Source organism: Neodiprion fabricii, chromosome 6, assembly GCF_021155785.1.
Source record: "Neodiprion fabricii isolate iyNeoFabr1 chromosome 6, iyNeoFabr1.1, whole genome shotgun sequence".
Taxonomy (NCBI): Eukaryota; Metazoa; Arthropoda; class Insecta; order Hymenoptera; family Diprionidae; genus Neodiprion; species Neodiprion fabricii.
The window spans coordinates 29,868,923-29,887,471 of NC_060244.1; the positions used below are offsets into that span (position 1 = coordinate 29,868,923).

The following is an 18,549-nucleotide window of genomic DNA, read 5'->3' on the forward strand; positions in this document are numbered from 1 at the left end:
ATTTTTTTGATATATAGTGGAAAATGTACTTTAACATCTAGGGTAGTTAATTTAAAGCTCGTTATGCAGGATAAAAACAACGAATTCAAATATCTAAGCCGAGCCTTATTTCAAGGAAATCTATCTTTTTATTTTATCGTTGAGAGAACCGTTTTTTGAATGGAAAAATGTCACTAGGTAACACCCATATGAGTCTTCGGGAAGAATTATACTGTTTCGATTAGCGGAGGTATGCGGAATTCATGACATATAGAAATAGATAAAACAATTTTTAGCAGTTTTGGTAAAATAGAATTTGTACATTCTGCGGATACGAACTTGTAGGATGGATTCATTGAACCTTAACAGCATTTTTAAATAATAAATTCTGATTGAATACAAATACGTAAAATTAAATCTTCATCAATGATACCAGTTAACAGTTACTGTTTGAGTAAACGAACGTTACAAGGACAATGTGAATGTTGTATTGTAAGACGGAATACGAGGCATCAATCAATATTTTGGATGTGATTATGAAAACGGGAAACTGTTGGGAACATGTGTTCAATCCTACGTTGTCCATTTTGAGTGAATAAAATATCAAACTAAAATTGTGAGGGAGATTTTCAATCACGTTGCTACTTTGCCAATTCAGCCCGTGTACAGTTTCTTTCTTCCCCATATCTTAAGCACAGCTCAGGTTGTATCATTCATTTTTCGACATAACGTAACTACCGATGAATTTTAATACTGCATTCGCAGCAGAAAAGCGAAGCAGGCGATAAGAATAAAAACCAGGTGATATGAGGTAGTTGGAAACAATTTTTTTATATATTCAGTGTATTTTTGGTTTGTACTTAGCAAATCTCATAGCCGCAACAGGCTGTTGCTCTATAATAGTTTTACCCTTCATAAAGGGTAATAATTTTTCAGGTATCTTAATAATTCCTTCTTCAGTTTGATGCGTTTCACAAAGAGCAATTAACATTCTCGGTATAGCACACGCTGTGCCATTCAATGTATGAACGTGCTCCAATCTGTGATCCGCCGTCTCATATTTGATCCCAAGCCTACGAGATTGATAATCTGTGCAGTTGCTGCAGCTAGATAATTCACCAAAAAGTTTTCGCCCAGGCATCCAACCTTCAATGTCCAATTTCCTACGAAATTCATTCAAATTATACCCTTTCACAACTATCATAGAATCACAATTACGATTTGAAGTATACCTGTAAGCCGGAGCTCCTAATTCGTGAGGAGGCATATCTACGACTTTGAAATGAATCCCCAAACTACTGAACAATTCTTCTTCAATCGACTGAAGTTCGTTTAAAAGCTCGGCGGATTGATGCGGTTGGCAGCAAACAAACATTTCTACCTTTGTAAACTGATGTACCCTACAATAAGATGCTTCGAATGATACGGGATTATGAAAATTGGATTGGAATCGGTATTTTGCCGCATCTATCGACCGCTTACCTATACAATCCTCTCTCTGCAATAATGCTCGAGGCTTCAGCTCGGTAGCACCTGCTGACAGCTGCATACTTAAGAGGCAGATGCTCGAGAGACAATCGAGCACCAGCAAGTTTCCCTGCAATAGCCATCTCCGCAGTTCCAGATAAACTTTGATAATGGCCGTGAGCAGAATCCAAGTAATAGACCTGCGTTCTCGTCCCTTCGACAATCATTCCGCACCGCTCAATGATCTGCGAAGGCAGTATATCAGGTACAGAGATCACCTGAAACTTTCTATTGACGAGTTCACGGAGTGTGTAATAAACCAAAGCCTCCTCAAGCTCGGCGAGATCCCCGAGAAGCATGTAACTTCTGGAACCAGATAATTGTCCCAAGTTTTCTGTACGTATAAGTTTCAAGTTTTTAGCTAGATCCTCAAACTCTTTCGGCTGGTAATTAAAGGTAGGCATAGAACCGCAAGTGTTTAAAACTCTCCCCTCTGGCCCATAATCAGAGACACGAGGATCTGTTTGATTTGGTATTTTTCCAAGCTCTATATCCAACAATTCCCTAGAGGCTGATGTTTCAAGCAGTTGATGAACCTTGTCAATGTCGCCGATACCTTTTCTTTGCTTTATGTTCTCAGCAATATATTTCCGATTACCCACATCGCACAAGTAGTCAATATCGTACTCCGGTTGTGGTAATTCTAGATTCACTTTAGGCGCTGAGGTAACGGTCTAAGGCAAACGATAAATGAATGGAAAGTAAGTTACATACTATCAGGTTAGTCCAGTTACGTAGAGAAATTTTCAAAGGTTAGGAAGTTCGATGATGTACCTTAGCGTCCGTACAAAGCGATCTGTATTTGTATAAATTAGCTAACCGTCTACTGAAATTCATATTCAATCGCGTTGTCGTACTTCTATCAATAATCGGCAGTGTGAAGAAAATCGGTGATCATCCTTCGACCGACTTCTTTCACTCAGGAATTTACTGTCGTCTGCTGCAGCTTTTCTTTCATCCCTACAGGAAAAACAACGAGAAAAACCTCAAAATCGAACTTGATTGGGCGCAGGCGCCGAGCTTGAGACAGGAAACTCTCTTCCAATAAACGAGGGACGAAAGAAAGCCTGCAACAACGGTGCTAATTGGGTCTTGGCATGTAGTACATTTTTACCTTGGTCTTGTTTTGGTATGAGAAATAATCCGGTAACGAACGGTAACGTGTTTAATTAATTGATGCCGCTATTTAGCATGGCTGTCGGTGGAAAAGTTACTTCATCGAAGGGCCTCAATTACGGTAAATTCATCACGATGTGAGATAATACGACGCTCGGCGATATCCGTATGTAGGTACGAACAAGTTTCGTTGTTATTCTTGTATTTTATTGTCACTATCTCATCAGCTCATCCCTTTCACCAATGAGTTCACAAACAACAATCGTTTGCTTCTTTTTTTTCGCGTCATCGATTGCCGCTTTCAAATCCTCTTCCGTTATAACTTTCATCCTAGAATGTTATCTCGATAACTTGCATCACGCATATAGGTGAATGCTCATCTTAGATAGTGCATTTTTCCATACTCGTAAACAAACCCTTTGTCAGATTTACTTCTCAATTTTTAAGACTCTATCGGCGTTGTATGACACTGTGCTTTAGTTGGTCGCTTCTTCCCTTCATTGAACTTTAAACTCATTCTTTCCGAATTACATATTTTGAAAATGTATGGTAAAACATTTAAATCTCATTCCAATTGATGTATCCCGTTGCTGAGAATTTTCTATTTACATAATTAAAAAATTTAAATTCTTTTCTCAAATTTGTGTTGTTTCGAACGCAGCTTCATAAAGACTCTTGGAGCTCCGCGACAATGAGAGCTGTACTTCTACTATGGATTTTGTTTCAAACGTTTGAATTCATCGGTAGTTACGACTGCCCGCAAAAATGTAAATGCAGAAAAACCGGTGCACAAGCGGAGTGGTTGAAGGCGAGATGCGTCGGTGCAATTGAAGATATAAAAGATGTTGACATCAATGCAGTTAGCGTGGCGCTTTTCCAGCTGTAATACTTAGTAAATTATTTTCAAACTACTTCAATTATTGAGCAATTTGTTAAATAGATCTGTTTACTTTTTAATGCAGAGATCTGAGCAAAAATGAAATCTATCTGATACAATCTGGAGTATTCAGAAATTTAACCAATCTGCGCCGCCTGAATTTATCATCGAATAAAATTAGCTTTTTAGAAGAAGAAGCTTTTGGAGGGCTGCAAAGTCTTGAAAGACTGTGAGTCATTTTAATTCCTATTGGTTATTAAATATGAAAAGAGTTTGTGAAGATTTTCATTGTTTTTTTTTTTTTGCTTCTCTTGCAGAGATTTGAGTAAGAATAACATTACCACTATTGATACCCATGCCTTCAGACAATTGACTCGACTCAAAAGGCTGTAAGTAAAACGAATTCTCAACATTGCAATAATATATTATGTATTTTATTATAATCGTATGTTTTTTGCTTTCTTTTACCAGCGATTTATCAGCGAATATTATAAGCGCCTTGGATACAACTTTATTTCATGATTTGCTGGTTTTAGATCGTCTGTAAGTTCATTTATTTTAGCTACTTTGCATCTCTTATTTCTGCTAGGTATGCAACTCTGTTTTGTTCAATCAATATTAAATTCTTTATGCATTTTGCGAAAGTGATCTGGCTGGATGTGAATATTCGTATACTTAAATTTTGAAATAATCTAAATTCTCATACTTTTGTCATTCTTGGATTTTATTGGATCAAAAAAAATGTAGTAACATGTCCTTGTATTCTAGGAAACTCAATCAAAATGATTTGACTACTTTGAAGGATGGTACATTTCATGGGCTCAATTCTTTGACGCAATTGTAAGATTTGGAAAGTTTTTTTTACTCATTATCAGCACAGTTTTCATCGTAGATACAACATAAAGACGTTAAATCTTTTATGATTCTATTTAGGGATTTATCCGGTAACCCATGGGTGTGCGACTGCGGTATTTACTGGTTCAGTAACTGGATCCGGAATTCATCTATTAACTTAAGGTAATTAGGCAATTCTGTTGTTTCTATAATCTTCCGATGCTCAAGGAGTTTAATAATTGATGTTTATATACTCTTCGCAGCCCAACACCAAAATGTTCCAGTCCAGATAATCTGAAGGGTCAACCAATGAAAAAATTAAGAGTTTCGGAGGAGATTCAGTGCCAGTTGGCTACACCGACAATTGAAATGATCCCTGATCAAAACCAAGTGGTGTTTGCCGGTGATTCGATACACTTAAAGTGTCGGGCTCCTGGCATAACAGAGGATAAAACAGCAAAGTTGAATTGGTTATGGAATCCAAACGCAACCGATATGGTTGACAATATAAATTATACAGATCCTCGAACATCTTTACCTAATATTACAATTGAGAACAGACATTTGACAGATAGTGGAATAGTGGACAGGTAAATATTTCAATCTCATGTCTCCTCACTCCTGTCTATAGATGGTGAGTTTTCTATTAACCAGAGCTCTTATCTTGCCACTTAGCTTACTTAGCATCATTCCAGTCAAAGAAGAGCACAATGGTCAATGGAATTGTCAATTAGTATCTCTGCACAGAAACAAATCAAAAACTATCAATATGATAGTCATTTCTGAGAACACTCGTTACTGTCCACTAGCAGGTAATATGATGGAATTATTATTTCAAAGAGCTTTTAATTCGTATGCCTTAAGATATAAAATTTTTGAGTGGTAAAATTGATTTAACACACTTTTTCACTCCACTAGCTACTAGAAACAACAAAGGCGTTTATGCTTGGCCCAGAACTGTGATTGGTTGGAAAGTAGAACTACCTTGCGAAGGTAATCGGTTATCAGGTCCGATGCAAGTATCTCTAAAAGCGTCGTACCGCTGTAACAAAACCGGACAGTGGGAAAATCTGAACACAGAATCCTGTCCATACGTATCTCACACAACGAAAGTACTGGAACAATTTTCAAAAGTAAATTTGTCACTGACAAAAGGTAGTCTATTGGAGACAGCCAAAAGTTTCAAGAACTATACGACGGATAGCAGAAAATTGACCGATCCTGTAGAAATCAATTTTATAACACTTACAATTGAGAACTATCTCCATTTTTTAGTACAAGAGAAAGAACTTTGTCCTATCCTCATAGAAATTGTGAACGTTGTTATGAAGTTACCGAAAGAAATGTTAAAAATTGCTGAAGTCAACTATGGCTCGTGTACAAGATTAATCAAAGCTGTTGAAACTGTGATCGAATTTACGCCTTCTATACAATCTCATAAGAAAAATATGGCTCTTGAGGAGTTTAGAGTAAGACGTGAAACTTTCACTGGTTTAACTTGTACTTGGTACAGCAGTAGCGTCTTAGCGAGAGATTCCGATACAAGACTGTTACACTGCGCTACCAATAATAAGACTGCATTGATTAATACAAAGGACAAAGTTGTCGAAGCATCGATCCAGCTACCTTCAACCTTGCTGCGTCATCTGGATGTTACTGTTGCTCACCAGCTTATGATTTCAATGTACAGTGATAACAGACTATTTCCAATAGCTACAGAAGATAGTAACATGGATATTTCATCCTGCGTCATCGGTAGCAAATTAAGTAAGTTACAAGAATAATTCCAACCAGGATGTTAACAAGATTTGCTTCGTAAATTTCCTTTTTAAACTATTCCCGCCTGCTTGCTTGCAAAAATTAAAAATATCAAAAATAATTGAAGGAAATATTTTACCAATTTCCAGTTGGCGTGCAAGTAGCTAATCTAACAGAGCCGGTGTATGTCACGTTAAAAGCACCGATTTATCACTATTCCGGTAGTCAACCGAGGCCGGTAGTTTGGGATTCGGGAGATTCCAAAGGATGGACCAGTGACGGATGTCATTTATCGTACCTGGTAAATAATCTTATAGTGTTCCATTGCAACCGGTTAGGATACTATGGGCTTCTACAAGATACCAGTTTTCTCAAAGAGGAAACAGCAAGGTAAATGAATCATTTCGATACTTGCGCAATACACCATAGACTGGAAGTCGCTTGTATTCTCCACTAATGACGAATTGATTCTCAGATGAAATTATTTATGATTATTTGTAGCATGGCGAGAGCAAAATTCAGATATTCTCATCCAGCAATTTATGTTGGGAGTTTCATTGCTACAATATGCTTGACATGCGCATGTATCACCTATATGGTTTGCCATGCGTCAATTCTGATGCCAAAAAAAGTGAAACACTGTTTGGTCAATACATGGGTTGCGATGGTTCTCTTGTGCCTCCTTTACACTGTCGGGATTCAACAGACTGAAAATATTTACATTTGCCAGAGTATAGGATTAACTCTGCACTATCTATCCCTGTGTAGTTTACTGTGGATGTCTGTTTCTGCTAGGTAAGCATCTTAAACACTAAACTAGTCAAAAAGGAAAAGATGTATTGTTCTGTCGATAACGTCATTCAATATTACTGTCCAACTATACGAGCTCATGATCGTTTGCAATACGTTTCCAGCAACATGTATAAAAGACTGTCGAAATCTGATGTGGATGTTATACCAGAAGACGAGCTGCCGGATCAACCGATACAGAAACCCTTGCTCGGTCTTTACTTGGTCGGATGGGGAATCGCGCTCATAATTTGTGGAATCTCGGGAGCCATAAACCTGCGGGAATACGCGAGTTATAATCATTGTTTTTTATCCTCTGGCCCAGCGCTAGCAGCTTTGTTTGTTCCTGCATTAATTTTAGTAATTTATCTGATAATATTTCACCTGTTAATACGATGCGCAATCAGAAATATTGATTTGAATGCTCAACTATCCGAAGGTACTCAAGCCACTGAAAATATGGACTTAGAATTACTTGAACCAAACGTAAACGCTCCAGGCGACAGAAATAGTCTGCATAGTACGCAAACAGTGTCTTCCGAAGTTGAAGATTTGGAGCATTCTCAAATAACGCAGCTCAAGGGACAAGTAGTAGTTTTAATTTTATATTTAATTACGTGGCTCTTGGCTGCTTCTGCTCTAACAAGGCCTCTGATTCCTTACATAACTCACGAAAAAACTATACTTAGTATTATGTATGCAATTTCAGCCAGTAGCTTAGGATTATTTATTCTCTTCTTTTATGGCATAGCTCGGAGTGATGTGCGATTTCAGTGGCTAAGAATGCGTTGCTGGCTTAAAAAGAAAAAGAACAGGTGTTGCAGGACTAGAAGTGTATCCGACACTCATCCGGTGATACCGACTCAGCCGCTAGTACAATCATTAGCCCCGGTATCTAATTCTCAAGCTACTCAAGTAATATCGGACACTAATTCAAATAACTCATCGAGGCATACAAATAAATCTCGTAATTCAAACTTGACAAGAGCTGTTGATCTCAACGCAATGGATGCCACGACTGCCGCTAAGATAGCTAACGTTAATTTAGTTGTCCTACACAGGCAACAATACAGGTCTAACAATTCAGTGACTACATACACTGAGCCAACCCTGGCATCGGTAGAGATGTTTTACAACCCTCACCAAAGCGGCGTGGCACGAAAGTTCTTTAAGAAGCAAAGAAGGCATATGAAGAATAATAATTTGGGTCCCAGAAAACAGGGTGATGGAGGTGCTACTAGCGACGGTGGCAGTTGTATTTCTGTACCAAGACCTACCAGGTTAGAATCTAATATTGAAAAAAATATATTCAGTACGAGTGCCAAAGTGAATAACACGAATATTCACGTTGAGGTGAATCCAGTAAATGGCATCAAAAACGTCAACATTCTGTCCGATAGCGGGGGCAGTGTTTCGGAAGAACGTAATATGCCAATGCGCTTTATCATCGGACAAGAAAATTTTATACAAAATACAAAAAGATTAAACAGTGATTTTGATAGTGGAGCAATTTCACCTCGAAACAGTTCTCGACATAAACAGCTATACACAAATACCAGTTTGAACAATTCTGACGGTGAAAGCAAAGTCGAGACGGAAAAACACCTGAGAAATGTCTCTCAGCAGTGTAGCCTAGAATATAGTTCAGAAATTGAATCTATACAGCTAACGAGCGAACGGAGCGATCACAATCTACCTGAAATTGGCGAAACACCTGAACAAACAGATCAAAATTTTCATTGCTCGAGTGCTAACGAAATGAGCGACTTGGACGAACATCACATTAACTCCCAATTTGAAATGCCAAAAAAATTATCCTATTCAAACAGCTTGTATTGCTTGCCAATAGATCATCTTATAGAGGCAAGAAATTATCGGAGATCATTAAACGACATCGCTTCCACAACAAGTTCCAGACGTTGCGAGAATGAATACTCTAGACCTTCATTGATGGATCTACAAAGTCTCACTAGTTCTCATCTGTATGATCAAGTTCATAATTCTCAACAGATGATCGACAGATCGCAGCAATCTCTTGTTGAGGAAAATAGCTTGACAAGCGAAAATACTTATACACAAGACCAAGATGGACAGACTTACGCTACTTCTTTGATGAATGTAACCAACGAGCATGAGTTCAGACCTTTGACACATCTGCGTCAGCACAACTTAGATGAGAGAAGTAGCCTGCGTAGGTCACAGCATAAAGGGCAAGACTATTTGGGGAAGGAATTCAATTCCCTCAATGATTTGACATTTCTTGACAACTCAATATCTTCTGACGTCTTGAGGTCTTCACAAGCAAAGGATAGCACAAAGGTTTGTGAGAAAGAGGGCGATTATAGAAATGGTCAAGGCTACGTCATTTCGAATACCGATGATGAAGTATACTCTGAAAATTCTTCACTCTCGGGAAACATCAAAAAGGAAACGAGCGTTTAGAGTTTGATGAAGATGGCAGTTAAATTTTTGAGACTAAACAATTAATGGAAAGAATTTAGTGCAGGAAGTGAATGTGATAAATTATTGCTTGATATGTAGCCAAATATATTTTCAAAAGTAGTTAATATGTTGTTCCAAAATATTAATGTGCCTCAATTATATGCAAAAGAATGAAATGCCGTTAATTAGATTCTTTGGAATCTGTCATATTCAAATTTTATTAAACTTCATAGTATTGAAACTGTGAATACGTAAAAAGTGTTGTGATTAGTTAAATCGATGGTTTCTATTGGTTGCAAATTCAATACGGTACTCTGCCTGGGTTTCGTAAATACGTTTAAGATAATCAATGATTCAAATACGAATTTCACTCTGAACTATCATTGATGGAAAACTAGTTCGCCTTTTTTAAGTCTTGGGGAATTAGATTTTAAGACCTAGTATTTCCTGCACTGATATCATATACAGACAACTTGAAAAATGAACCTTGTATATTATCTGAAGAATCTTCCAATAATGTGCCACAACATTGGTAAGAAATCGATGTGTGATTCTACGATTGAAAATCATAGTATTATTTATAAACATTATACTTCAAGAGACTTTTTGTATCATGTACCAATTGTATTGACTTGTTTGCCAATTTTCTGCTAGTTTTTTTTTTTTTACTAAATGTTTTTCAATTTCTCTTCTGTATGTATTTATTTCCAGAAAAAGATATATTGTATATAACAAATAACAAGACTTCCAAATTTATTGGCAACTATTTTCTTAACATTTTAGCAGAACTAAATATAACATACCTAGTTATAGTTTTGTTTTTCTTTGTAAGCTGCATTTATAGTTGTTTAAGACAAATTGCCATGTTAATCTAAATTCGATGGAAAAAAAACCGAACTGTTATAATTTTTTTTATCTGAAACTACAAAACGATCTCAAAACATTAAATCTCACATCATATTAACTTCTATTGAACAATGAAGACAAATCGCACTGATTAAAGTTTAACATTAAGTAGTGATCTGGCAATTCATTGTCAACTTTTTTAATTTTTAACTTCATTATTCATTCATGTACTTTGATTTAGGCGCGCAAGCGACACGCAGCTAATTGTCTCTCTATTAAAAAATAAATAAAAAATACTCAATGTACGTAAAAGCTTATATTATACAACCTCACATATCCTGCTTTTAGTCACATTAGACGCAGATATTGTAAATAATTTGTACTTTTCAAATAAATGATTTTACCTTGATTGTAAACAAGGATTTTTATTTTTTATGAATTTGCCTAAAAAATAATCTTCTCCTCTGTGAGAAATATTCATATATTCCAGACGTTGGCTCCGTTTCATCAGGAAATTATAATTAGTTTTCCCCTATGGTAATTTGCTGTTATACTTATCCTGATTTCTCGTAGGAAGCGGTAACTATCAATACAAAGTTCGAACAGGTTGAATGGGAATTTGTCACAGCGTAATATGCCGAGGAATCTCAATATGCCAATTACTACTGCCAATTATTTCTCAGATAAACCTGGCTCACACGGTGCCGAGAGTAATGAACAAGTATCGTCGAGTTAGAGGTAGCAAATTCTAATAACACATTGAATTCTAATTAAATGAAATGAAGTGCTGGATTCAGTCTTTGAAGGTCAATGTAGAAAGATTAAGTTACCACGAACTGTTTGATTTCAAATGCAATCTTTGAAGCCATCTTTCACACGCAATGCAAAATAGGAGTCGAACGTACTTTCTATTATTGTGGCTTGCATACCTTACGATCCGAATTTTCTGCCGTATCATTAGGTATTAGTTGACTTCATAACAAACACTGATTAATTACGGCCAATTTGTTGGAAGCGTGCAAATTCTACCACAAGAAAAATAGAACAATATCATTCAATACCAATTGGACTAGAGATACTTTGTTCGCTACTCGTTTAATTCCACCTGATAAATAACGACTATTAGCAAATTTCGGAATAATTCAACCTAATTTGAGGACTATGCATACACATACACGTATTCTAGTCGAGTACTATAAAATGTGTTCAATTTCTGTAGCGGCATATTCAAACCTTATCTTCACATGTCAAAAATATTGATATTCTGCTGAGCAATTACAAAGATGAAACACTCATATTCATAATCTTCGACCTTAGACTTGATGTTATGTAATATGTGATGTGGGCAATCTTGAATCGGGTATCTTTCTCACTAAGACTTTTTAAAAAAATGCCTGCCCCCAACTATTCCTCTGAACAAGGTTATCGTTTCAACCCCACTGCTGTGTTTCGAGGCATAATGGAATTACAACGATGAAAACGTCAACAGCGGGAGTTTTACTGTAAATGTGCAGCTGACACTATTCTCTGATTTGTCGGTGATAGTCTGTTGAGAACTAGAAATCTGAATACGTGTAACGAAAGAGCAAAATAAGTAGATGCTAATAATAAATTGTTTGACTGTATTTGGTTGTAATTTTGAATCACTTTCCCCATTTTATTATTCGAAAAATGGGCAATGTGATTATACATCGGCTCTATAATGTAGCACTAATTGTATGTCTAATACATTTAACGCTAGGGGATCAACCAAAGATTATTATCATTGGTGCCGGTCCTGCTGGTATAGCAGCTGCATCAAAGCTTTACGAACATGGTTTCCGCAATCTCACCATTTTGGAAGCTGAGAGTAGAATTGGTGGTAGAGTATATACCACATGGTTCGGTAAGTATTTGTTAAACGTTAAATTAACTTATAATTGAGCCGTATTGATTGATGTGAAACAATATTGGAAGGATTAAAATTGAAGAATTGACTGTTTTCAGATGAAAGCTGGGTAGACCTTGGTGGTCAATCTGTTCATGGAGAAACAGGTAACATAGTCTTTCAAATAGCTTCGCCACTTGGGCTTTTGGAAGTTCCAGATGGAAACGGCGGGCTTGATTTCAACATTCATGATTCGAAAGGTTCACAGCTCCCTGTGGATATTGCTGATGATTTACTTGAATTGTATTTGAATGTATCAGCTATTGCAGAGAAAGCCTTGGAGGGAAACAACGGCTCTATGGGAGATTTTTTTGCACCAGAGTAAATGTTTGCAGTACTGTAGAATAATTTTGAATCAGATTTGGAGATTATTTGATATTATCTATCCTCACCGTTGTGTGGTTTTTGTTTTTTTTTTTACTTAGATTTAGTAGGGAGCTGCTAAAATACCAAACATTCAATGAGACCGTTGTGAAGGGGTTAATAAAGATGTTTGAGGGTTTAACAATATCGACAGACAGTGCGGATAACTGGAATAATATTTCGGCGAAAAACTTTGTTGGATATGCGGATTGCCCGGGAAGTGAAATCGTCAACTGGAAGGACAGAGGATATGGAACTATACTTGATATATTAATGGTAAACCGATTGCGATTACATGTATTTGACTGATTCTACAAAGAAAGATGGATTGGTTGACTTTCAACCCTATCATATCATTTGAATTAAAACAGTTTCAACAGCAAAATTTTGCAAGATATTGAGTTCAAAATATAGGTATACTTGTAAAGCATTTATAAACTTTACAATGGTTTTCAATAACTTTTTCATATACATTCCAGAAAAAATATCCAAACCCTGAAGAAGAACTTCCAATTATGAATAACACCTTGTTGAATTCGGAAGTGGTCAACGTTAATTATAACGCAACAGACAAAAAGATTTTGATCGAAACGAGCAATGGGCAAAAGTACACGGCGGATCACGTTATCGTAACACCATCATTAGGCGTACTGAAGGAACAATACGAAACTTTATTTACACCGCAATTACCAGAATCTAAAGTGAAAACTATCAAAGTGAATAATGCTATATTGCCAAATTATTTCACTTCTTGAAGCCGTTTATTGCAAGGAGACAGCTAATATTCTTCGACTGCTTTTAGGGCCTATCGATGGGATCTGCTGCTAAGATTTATTTTGCTTTTAAGGAACCATGGTGGCCCGCCAACTGTAGCTTAGTTCTCTTGTGGGATGAAACGGACAGACGAGAGTATGAGAATGATGTAAGTAATGAGAACTTTATAGAATCTGTAGTTCATCAAACGAAGCCTACCTCTTAACACTCCTCTATCAACTACTATACTGTGTCTTACTACTGAAAATTGTTGGGAACTGTAAGGTCTCTAACGCTACTTTTGGAATAAACTTGTGCAACGTCTCAGCCAATACAAAATATTGGAGAATATTCACTTGTTGTTACATGTATGAAATTTATGACAGCCGAGTAAGAAATGGTTGTTGGATTTGATTTCCTTTACTGTGGTACCGCACAGACCACGACTATTACGTGCTTGGATTAACGGAGCCGGAGCCCGATACATGGAAACATTACCTGAAAGTCAAGCTTTTGACGAAGCATTTGCCTTGCTTGATAAATTTTTCGGAAAGTCGTATAATATCACCAAACCTACTGGGCATTTGCGGTAAGTTAGTTCTATCGCTAATGAAAATAGTATTGTTTGCACTGATCTGTATAAAATTTTTCATCAACAATTAAATTTCAACATCAGTTTGATTTAAATATATTTACGGGTATACATTAAATATTCAAGTCATATACAGACTAATTTTTTGAATAAATTCTAGGACTAATTGGAACACCAATAAACACTTCCGAGGCGCATACAGTTTCAGAAGTATGGAATCTGAGAGAGCTGACGTTTGGGCAAATGAATTAGCAGCACCATTGCTACTTGACGGCAAACCAGTGAGTATAAAACGACCTTGTGCTTGTAAAGATAAAATAAATGTATGCAAATATTTTTAATTTCCATTATGAGTTTCAAACAAACGTACGTTGAAACAGCTGGTAACAAGTGCATAATTGGCGTATCTCAAATAGTTTGTTTTCCTTCCAGATAGTCATGTTCGCAGGAGAGGCAACCAATAGTCAGCACTGGTCAACTGTTCATGGAGCAATAGACTCTGGTTTTCGTGAAGCAGACAGACTTATAGAATTATATAACACGAAGAATCTGTCAAAATGATAAGAATATTTTGTATGTAGCACATATATTTCTCTCAACAAAAATGTATGCTCAGAAATCGGTTATTCGCTCTCCAATTCAGATTTTTTATCTATCAGCTTCCTGTCAGCATTGCTCTCGGGAAAAAGATATATTGTATGTAACAAATGACTGAACTTCTAAATTTTTGAACAGTTATCTTCTTGACATTCAAATCAGGCTTATATATCGTGATATTTATATACCAAATTTCGTTTCTTTTGACGAAGTCATATATGTGTTCTCATTTCTCAATTTCTGAAGACAAAATGCTGTAGGAATCTAACTAAAAATTTTCAACTGTCAATATTTTTATTGTTCGTATCCATAAAATGACCTCGAAATACGAATCTGTATTTTGCAAATCCATTATGCGTACATTTACTTTGGTTTACTTTTGAGAATGACGTGCAATCAATTTTCTCTGAACTATTTGGATAAAAATAGATTCAATGTTTGTAGAAACTTATAGTACATTGCTCATGTATCCTTTTTCAGTCACGTCACATGCAGATGATAATATCCACAGTTTGTACTTTGTTCATAAATAAAATGAATCCAATTGTGAGTCAAACTTTCTTTTGTCAATCAAATTACTTCAAAAATATTGTTTCTTATCCTCTTCAATGAATATTCTAAACTTTGATTCTGTGCAATTAGCAAATCAGAAGTAACTCCTTTGGCGAAAATTCCCATTTTATCCTTTTCAAATTCTTGAGAAGCCCATATTAATGCAAAGAAAACTGGATGAAATCAAGAGAGAATTTGCAGCAGTATCATAGGCTAAAGAGTCTCAATTGATCCATTGCTGCAGCCAATTATTTGATTGATAGTTAAGAATATTGCAGTGAAGAAGCAGTGCCCTTGTAATAGTACAGGGATTACATAACGAGAGTTAGGAGGTCTGTGATAACAGATTTTAAAAATGTACTAAATCTCATCAAAAGGGGCAAAGTTCAGTCTTGATTTATTGAAGCTGAATGGCAAGGGGGCAAGTGATTATTAGTTCTGATTTTATTTAAAACGCTATCTTTGGACCTATTTTTTTTCAACTCGTAAAATTACAATTTCGCTTATTTACCGTACGGCTATTAATTATTCACAGTGCTATCTATCGAACGTAAACTCTACAACATTCTTCAATCAATCGCGGTCGTCTGTTGAACTTCTACTGCATCAACAAGAAAAGAACCATATTACTAAATAGCGATACCGCTCTGCGTACTTATTACAGTAATTATTTGAGTCAACTCGTTTAATACAACGTGATAAAACAATGTGGTGGCTCTACACTGCACTAGGATTCGTATATCTGCTACATTTTACAACAGCGGAGGAACCAAAGATTGTTATAATTGGAGCTGGAGCTTCTGGCATTGCAGCTGCATCAAAGCTTTACGAACATGGTTTTCAAGATGTGATCATTTTAGAAGCTGAGAATAGAATTGGTGGACGGGTATATACCACATGGTTCGGTAAGTATTAATCCAGGTTGAAACTGACTTGCAATTTATTGACAGACGGTCATTGAATGTGTTTGAGCATTGGTGGACGAAGATTCAGAAACTTCTATGGTTTTCAGATGAAAGCTGGGTTGATCTTGGAGGTCAATGGGTTCACGGAGAAACAGGCAATGCAGCTTTCAAGTTAGCTGCTCCTCTCGAGCTTTTAGAAGCTTCAGGGGAAAAAAATTGGGTGGAATTCGACATTCATAATTCGAAAGGCGTACGGTTACCCCTTGACCTCAGCCAAAATTTAATGGCATTGCTCACGAATGTATCTGGCGAAGCTAACGAAGCTCTGGCAGGAAATAATGGTTCCGTTGCAGATTTTTTTACAGCAAAGTAAATATTCAGATTGCTCTAAAATAATTTTCGTTTAGTAATATTTATTTGATATTTCGAATCTTTATGATCGTTTTTTTAAACCTAGATTCAATATAGAGTTTCAAAAATACCCAACATTCAATGAGACCTTTGTGAAGGAGGTGCTGAAAATGTTTGAGGGTTTGACAATAGCGACGGACAGTTCAGATAACTGGACTGATATTTCTGCAACAGGCTATACAGCATATCAAGACTACCCTGGAAGTAACATTGTCAACTGGAAAGACAGGGGATATGGAACAATACTTGACGTATTAATGGTAAACTAATTGAACTTATGTGAATTTGATCGAGAACTTCAGTGGAGAGAAATTGATTGGTGTTCAACCCCACAATATCGTCTCAAACACATTGGCTATCTGAAAAAAATTCTGCAGGATATTCAGTTGTTAATACGTACTTGTATAGCATGCAGAACCTTCTTAAAAGTTTTCAATAACTTTTTCACATACATTACAGAAAAAATATCCAAACCCTGAAGAAGAACTTCCAATTATGAACAACACCTTGTTGAATTCGGAAGTGGTCAACGTTAATTATAACGCAACAGACAAAAAGGTTTTGATCGAAACGAGCAATGGGCAAAAGTACACAGCGGATCACGTTATCGTAACACCATCATTAGGCGTACTAAAGGAACAATACGAAACTTTATTTACACCGCAATTACCAGAATCTAAAGTGAAAACTATCAAAGTGAATAATGCTATATTGCCCTATTACTTCATTTCTTGAAGCTATTTACTGCAAGGAAATAGCTGAAATTCTTTAATTGTTTTTAGGGCCTGTCGATGGGATCTGCTGCTAAGATTTATCTCTCCTTTGAAGCACCATGGTGGTCTAGTAATCGTGATCTAATTCTTTTGTGGGATGAAATGGACAGGCAAGAGTATGAAAACGATGTACGTAGTAAAGAATCTTTACAATGTATAGTTCATTATATAAAACCCACTTCTCGCAATGTATTACTCTCTTAAGCTAGTGTCAGAATACGTCGGTAAGTTTTATGAGCTTTTTTTTGTGACTAATTTGTGCAATTATTCAGCTGATATAGAATACTAAAATGTTTTTATTTAGTATTGAATATTGCATAAATGTTGTTACAGCCAAGTAAGAAATGGTTGCTGGATTTGATTGGGTTTTTCACGGTAGCCCATAGACCACGAATGTTATGTGCTTGGATCAACGGAGCAGGAGCTAGATACATGGAAGCCTTGCCTGAAAATCAAGCTTTTAACGAAGCATTTACTTTGCTCAATAAGTTTTTTGGAAACTCGTACAATATCACAAGACCAACTGCGTATTTGCGGTGAGTCAGTTCTGCCGTTCATGAAAGTTGTCACTGTTTAACTAAATGTCAAAGTCACTATGATTTAAATATAGATGTATATATTATGTGGTCGAGTCACACAAACTAATTTTTTCAATACATTTTAGGACTAATTGGAGTAACAACAAACATTTCCGAGGAGCGTACAGTTTCAGAAGTGTGGAATCTCAGAGATCTGGTGTTTGGGCGAACGAATTAGCAGCCCCATTACTAGTTGATGGCAAGCCAGTGAGTATAAAATGACCTTGTACTTGTAAAGATCGAACAAATGTATGCAGATATTTTTAATTTCCATCATAAATTTTAAACAACCGTACGTTGAAACAGCTGCTAACAAGTGCACGATTTGTGCCTCTGAAATAGTTTGTTTCTCTTCCAGATAGTCATGTTCGCAGGAGAGGCCACCAATAGTCAACGCTGGGCAAGTGTTGACGGAGCGATAGACACTGGTTTTCGTGAAGCAGACAGACTCATCGAGTTATATAACACTAAGAATCCATCACAATGATGGGACATTTTGGATGTAGTCTAACGTAAATGCTTTAGTAAGTTGTGAAAATTACTGTATTATTGAGTAAAAAAGAAATTTGATTTGTATTGTTGAAGAAAAAGCTAATATTTGGGCAGGATAATTAGCCTCCCACTGGTCATCGATGAAAAATTAGCATATAAAACTGGATTCTATAATAATTATCGTGCAAGTATACATATATTTGAAATGATCAGTTGACTTTTCAGGTTGTTCGATTTTCTGGAAAGGCTACTCATCCACATCAATTTTCTACTGTTCACGGTGCAATAGAATCTAGAGTCCTTAAAGCGGCAGACTCATAAAAATGTATCAAAGTAGATTATCGAGAATGATATATATTACATTCCCTGCCACTAATTCCCTAGCTACAAAATCAACAGATTTGTGTATATTTCATGAAAACATGGTCATGCATATAC

The 18,549-nt window shown here is 36.3% G+C and overlaps 3 protein-coding genes across 9 annotated transcripts; 2 read left to right on the forward strand and 1 right to left on the reverse strand.

Moving 5' to 3' along the window:
- Positions 1-17: 17 nt before the first annotated feature.
- Positions 18-2,477, reverse strand: LOC124185144 (serine--tRNA ligase, mitochondrial). The gene is made up of 4 exons (XM_046575594.1): positions 2,281-2,477; positions 1,462-2,180; positions 1,212-1,379; positions 18-1,142 (listed from the first exon to the last, which is right to left on the reverse strand). The coding sequence occupies exons 1-4, from the start codon at positions 2,341-2,343 to the stop codon at positions 818-820; spliced, it is 1,275 nt and encodes a 424-aa protein (XP_046431550.1). The 5' UTR covers positions 2,344-2,477; the 3' UTR covers positions 18-817.
- On the forward strand, positions 2,193-10,473 carry LOC124185137 (adhesion G protein-coupled receptor A3). Of its 4 annotated transcripts, none has more exons than XM_046575572.1 (13): positions 2,193-2,207; positions 3,284-3,504; positions 3,585-3,728; positions 3,817-3,888; positions 3,971-4,042; positions 4,268-4,339; positions 4,433-4,516; positions 4,597-4,923; positions 5,009-5,145; positions 5,252-6,100; positions 6,241-6,481; positions 6,593-6,886; positions 7,006-10,473. In XM_046575572.1, exons 2-13 carry the CDS (start codon positions 3,314-3,316, stop codon positions 9,320-9,322), a joined length of 4,800 nt encoding a protein of 1,599 aa, XP_046431528.1. In that variant the 5' UTR covers positions 2,193-2,207; positions 3,284-3,313; the 3' UTR covers positions 9,323-10,473. The 4 variants fall into 4 exon arrangements, with proteins under 4 accessions (XP_046431528.1, XP_046431526.1, XP_046431527.1 ...); XM_046575570.1 differs by lacking the exon at positions 2,193-2,207 and adding an exon at positions 2,587-2,796; XM_046575571.1 differs by lacking the exon at positions 2,193-2,207 and adding an exon at positions 2,587-2,792.
- A 1,125-nt stretch (positions 10,474-11,598) lies between these two features.
- LOC124185141 (spermine oxidase-like) lies at positions 11,599-18,459 on the forward strand. Of its 4 annotated transcripts, XM_046575590.1 has the most exons (10): positions 15,246-15,377; positions 15,488-15,857; positions 15,965-16,226; positions 16,315-16,528; positions 16,728-16,964; positions 17,051-17,170; positions 17,375-17,577; positions 17,706-17,826; positions 17,978-18,160; positions 18,337-18,459. In XM_046575590.1, exons 2-9 carry the CDS (start codon positions 15,659-15,661, stop codon positions 18,104-18,106), a joined length of 1,485 nt encoding a protein of 494 aa, XP_046431546.1. In that variant the 5' UTR covers positions 15,246-15,377; positions 15,488-15,658; the 3' UTR covers positions 18,107-18,160; positions 18,337-18,459. The 4 variants fall into 4 exon arrangements, with proteins under 4 accessions (XP_046431545.1, XP_046431543.1, XP_046431544.1 ...); XM_046575587.1 differs by lacking the exons at positions 15,246-15,377; positions 15,488-15,857 and adding an exon at positions 11,652-12,053 and having other exon boundaries at positions 17,978-18,150; XM_046575589.1 differs by lacking the exons at positions 15,246-15,377; positions 15,488-15,857; positions 15,965-16,226; ... (5 more) ...; positions 17,978-18,160; positions 18,337-18,459 and adding exons at positions 11,599-12,053; positions 12,155-12,416; positions 12,521-12,734; ... (3 more) ...; positions 13,964-14,084; positions 14,236-14,950.
- The last annotated feature ends 90 nt before the right edge of the window (positions 18,460-18,549 follow it).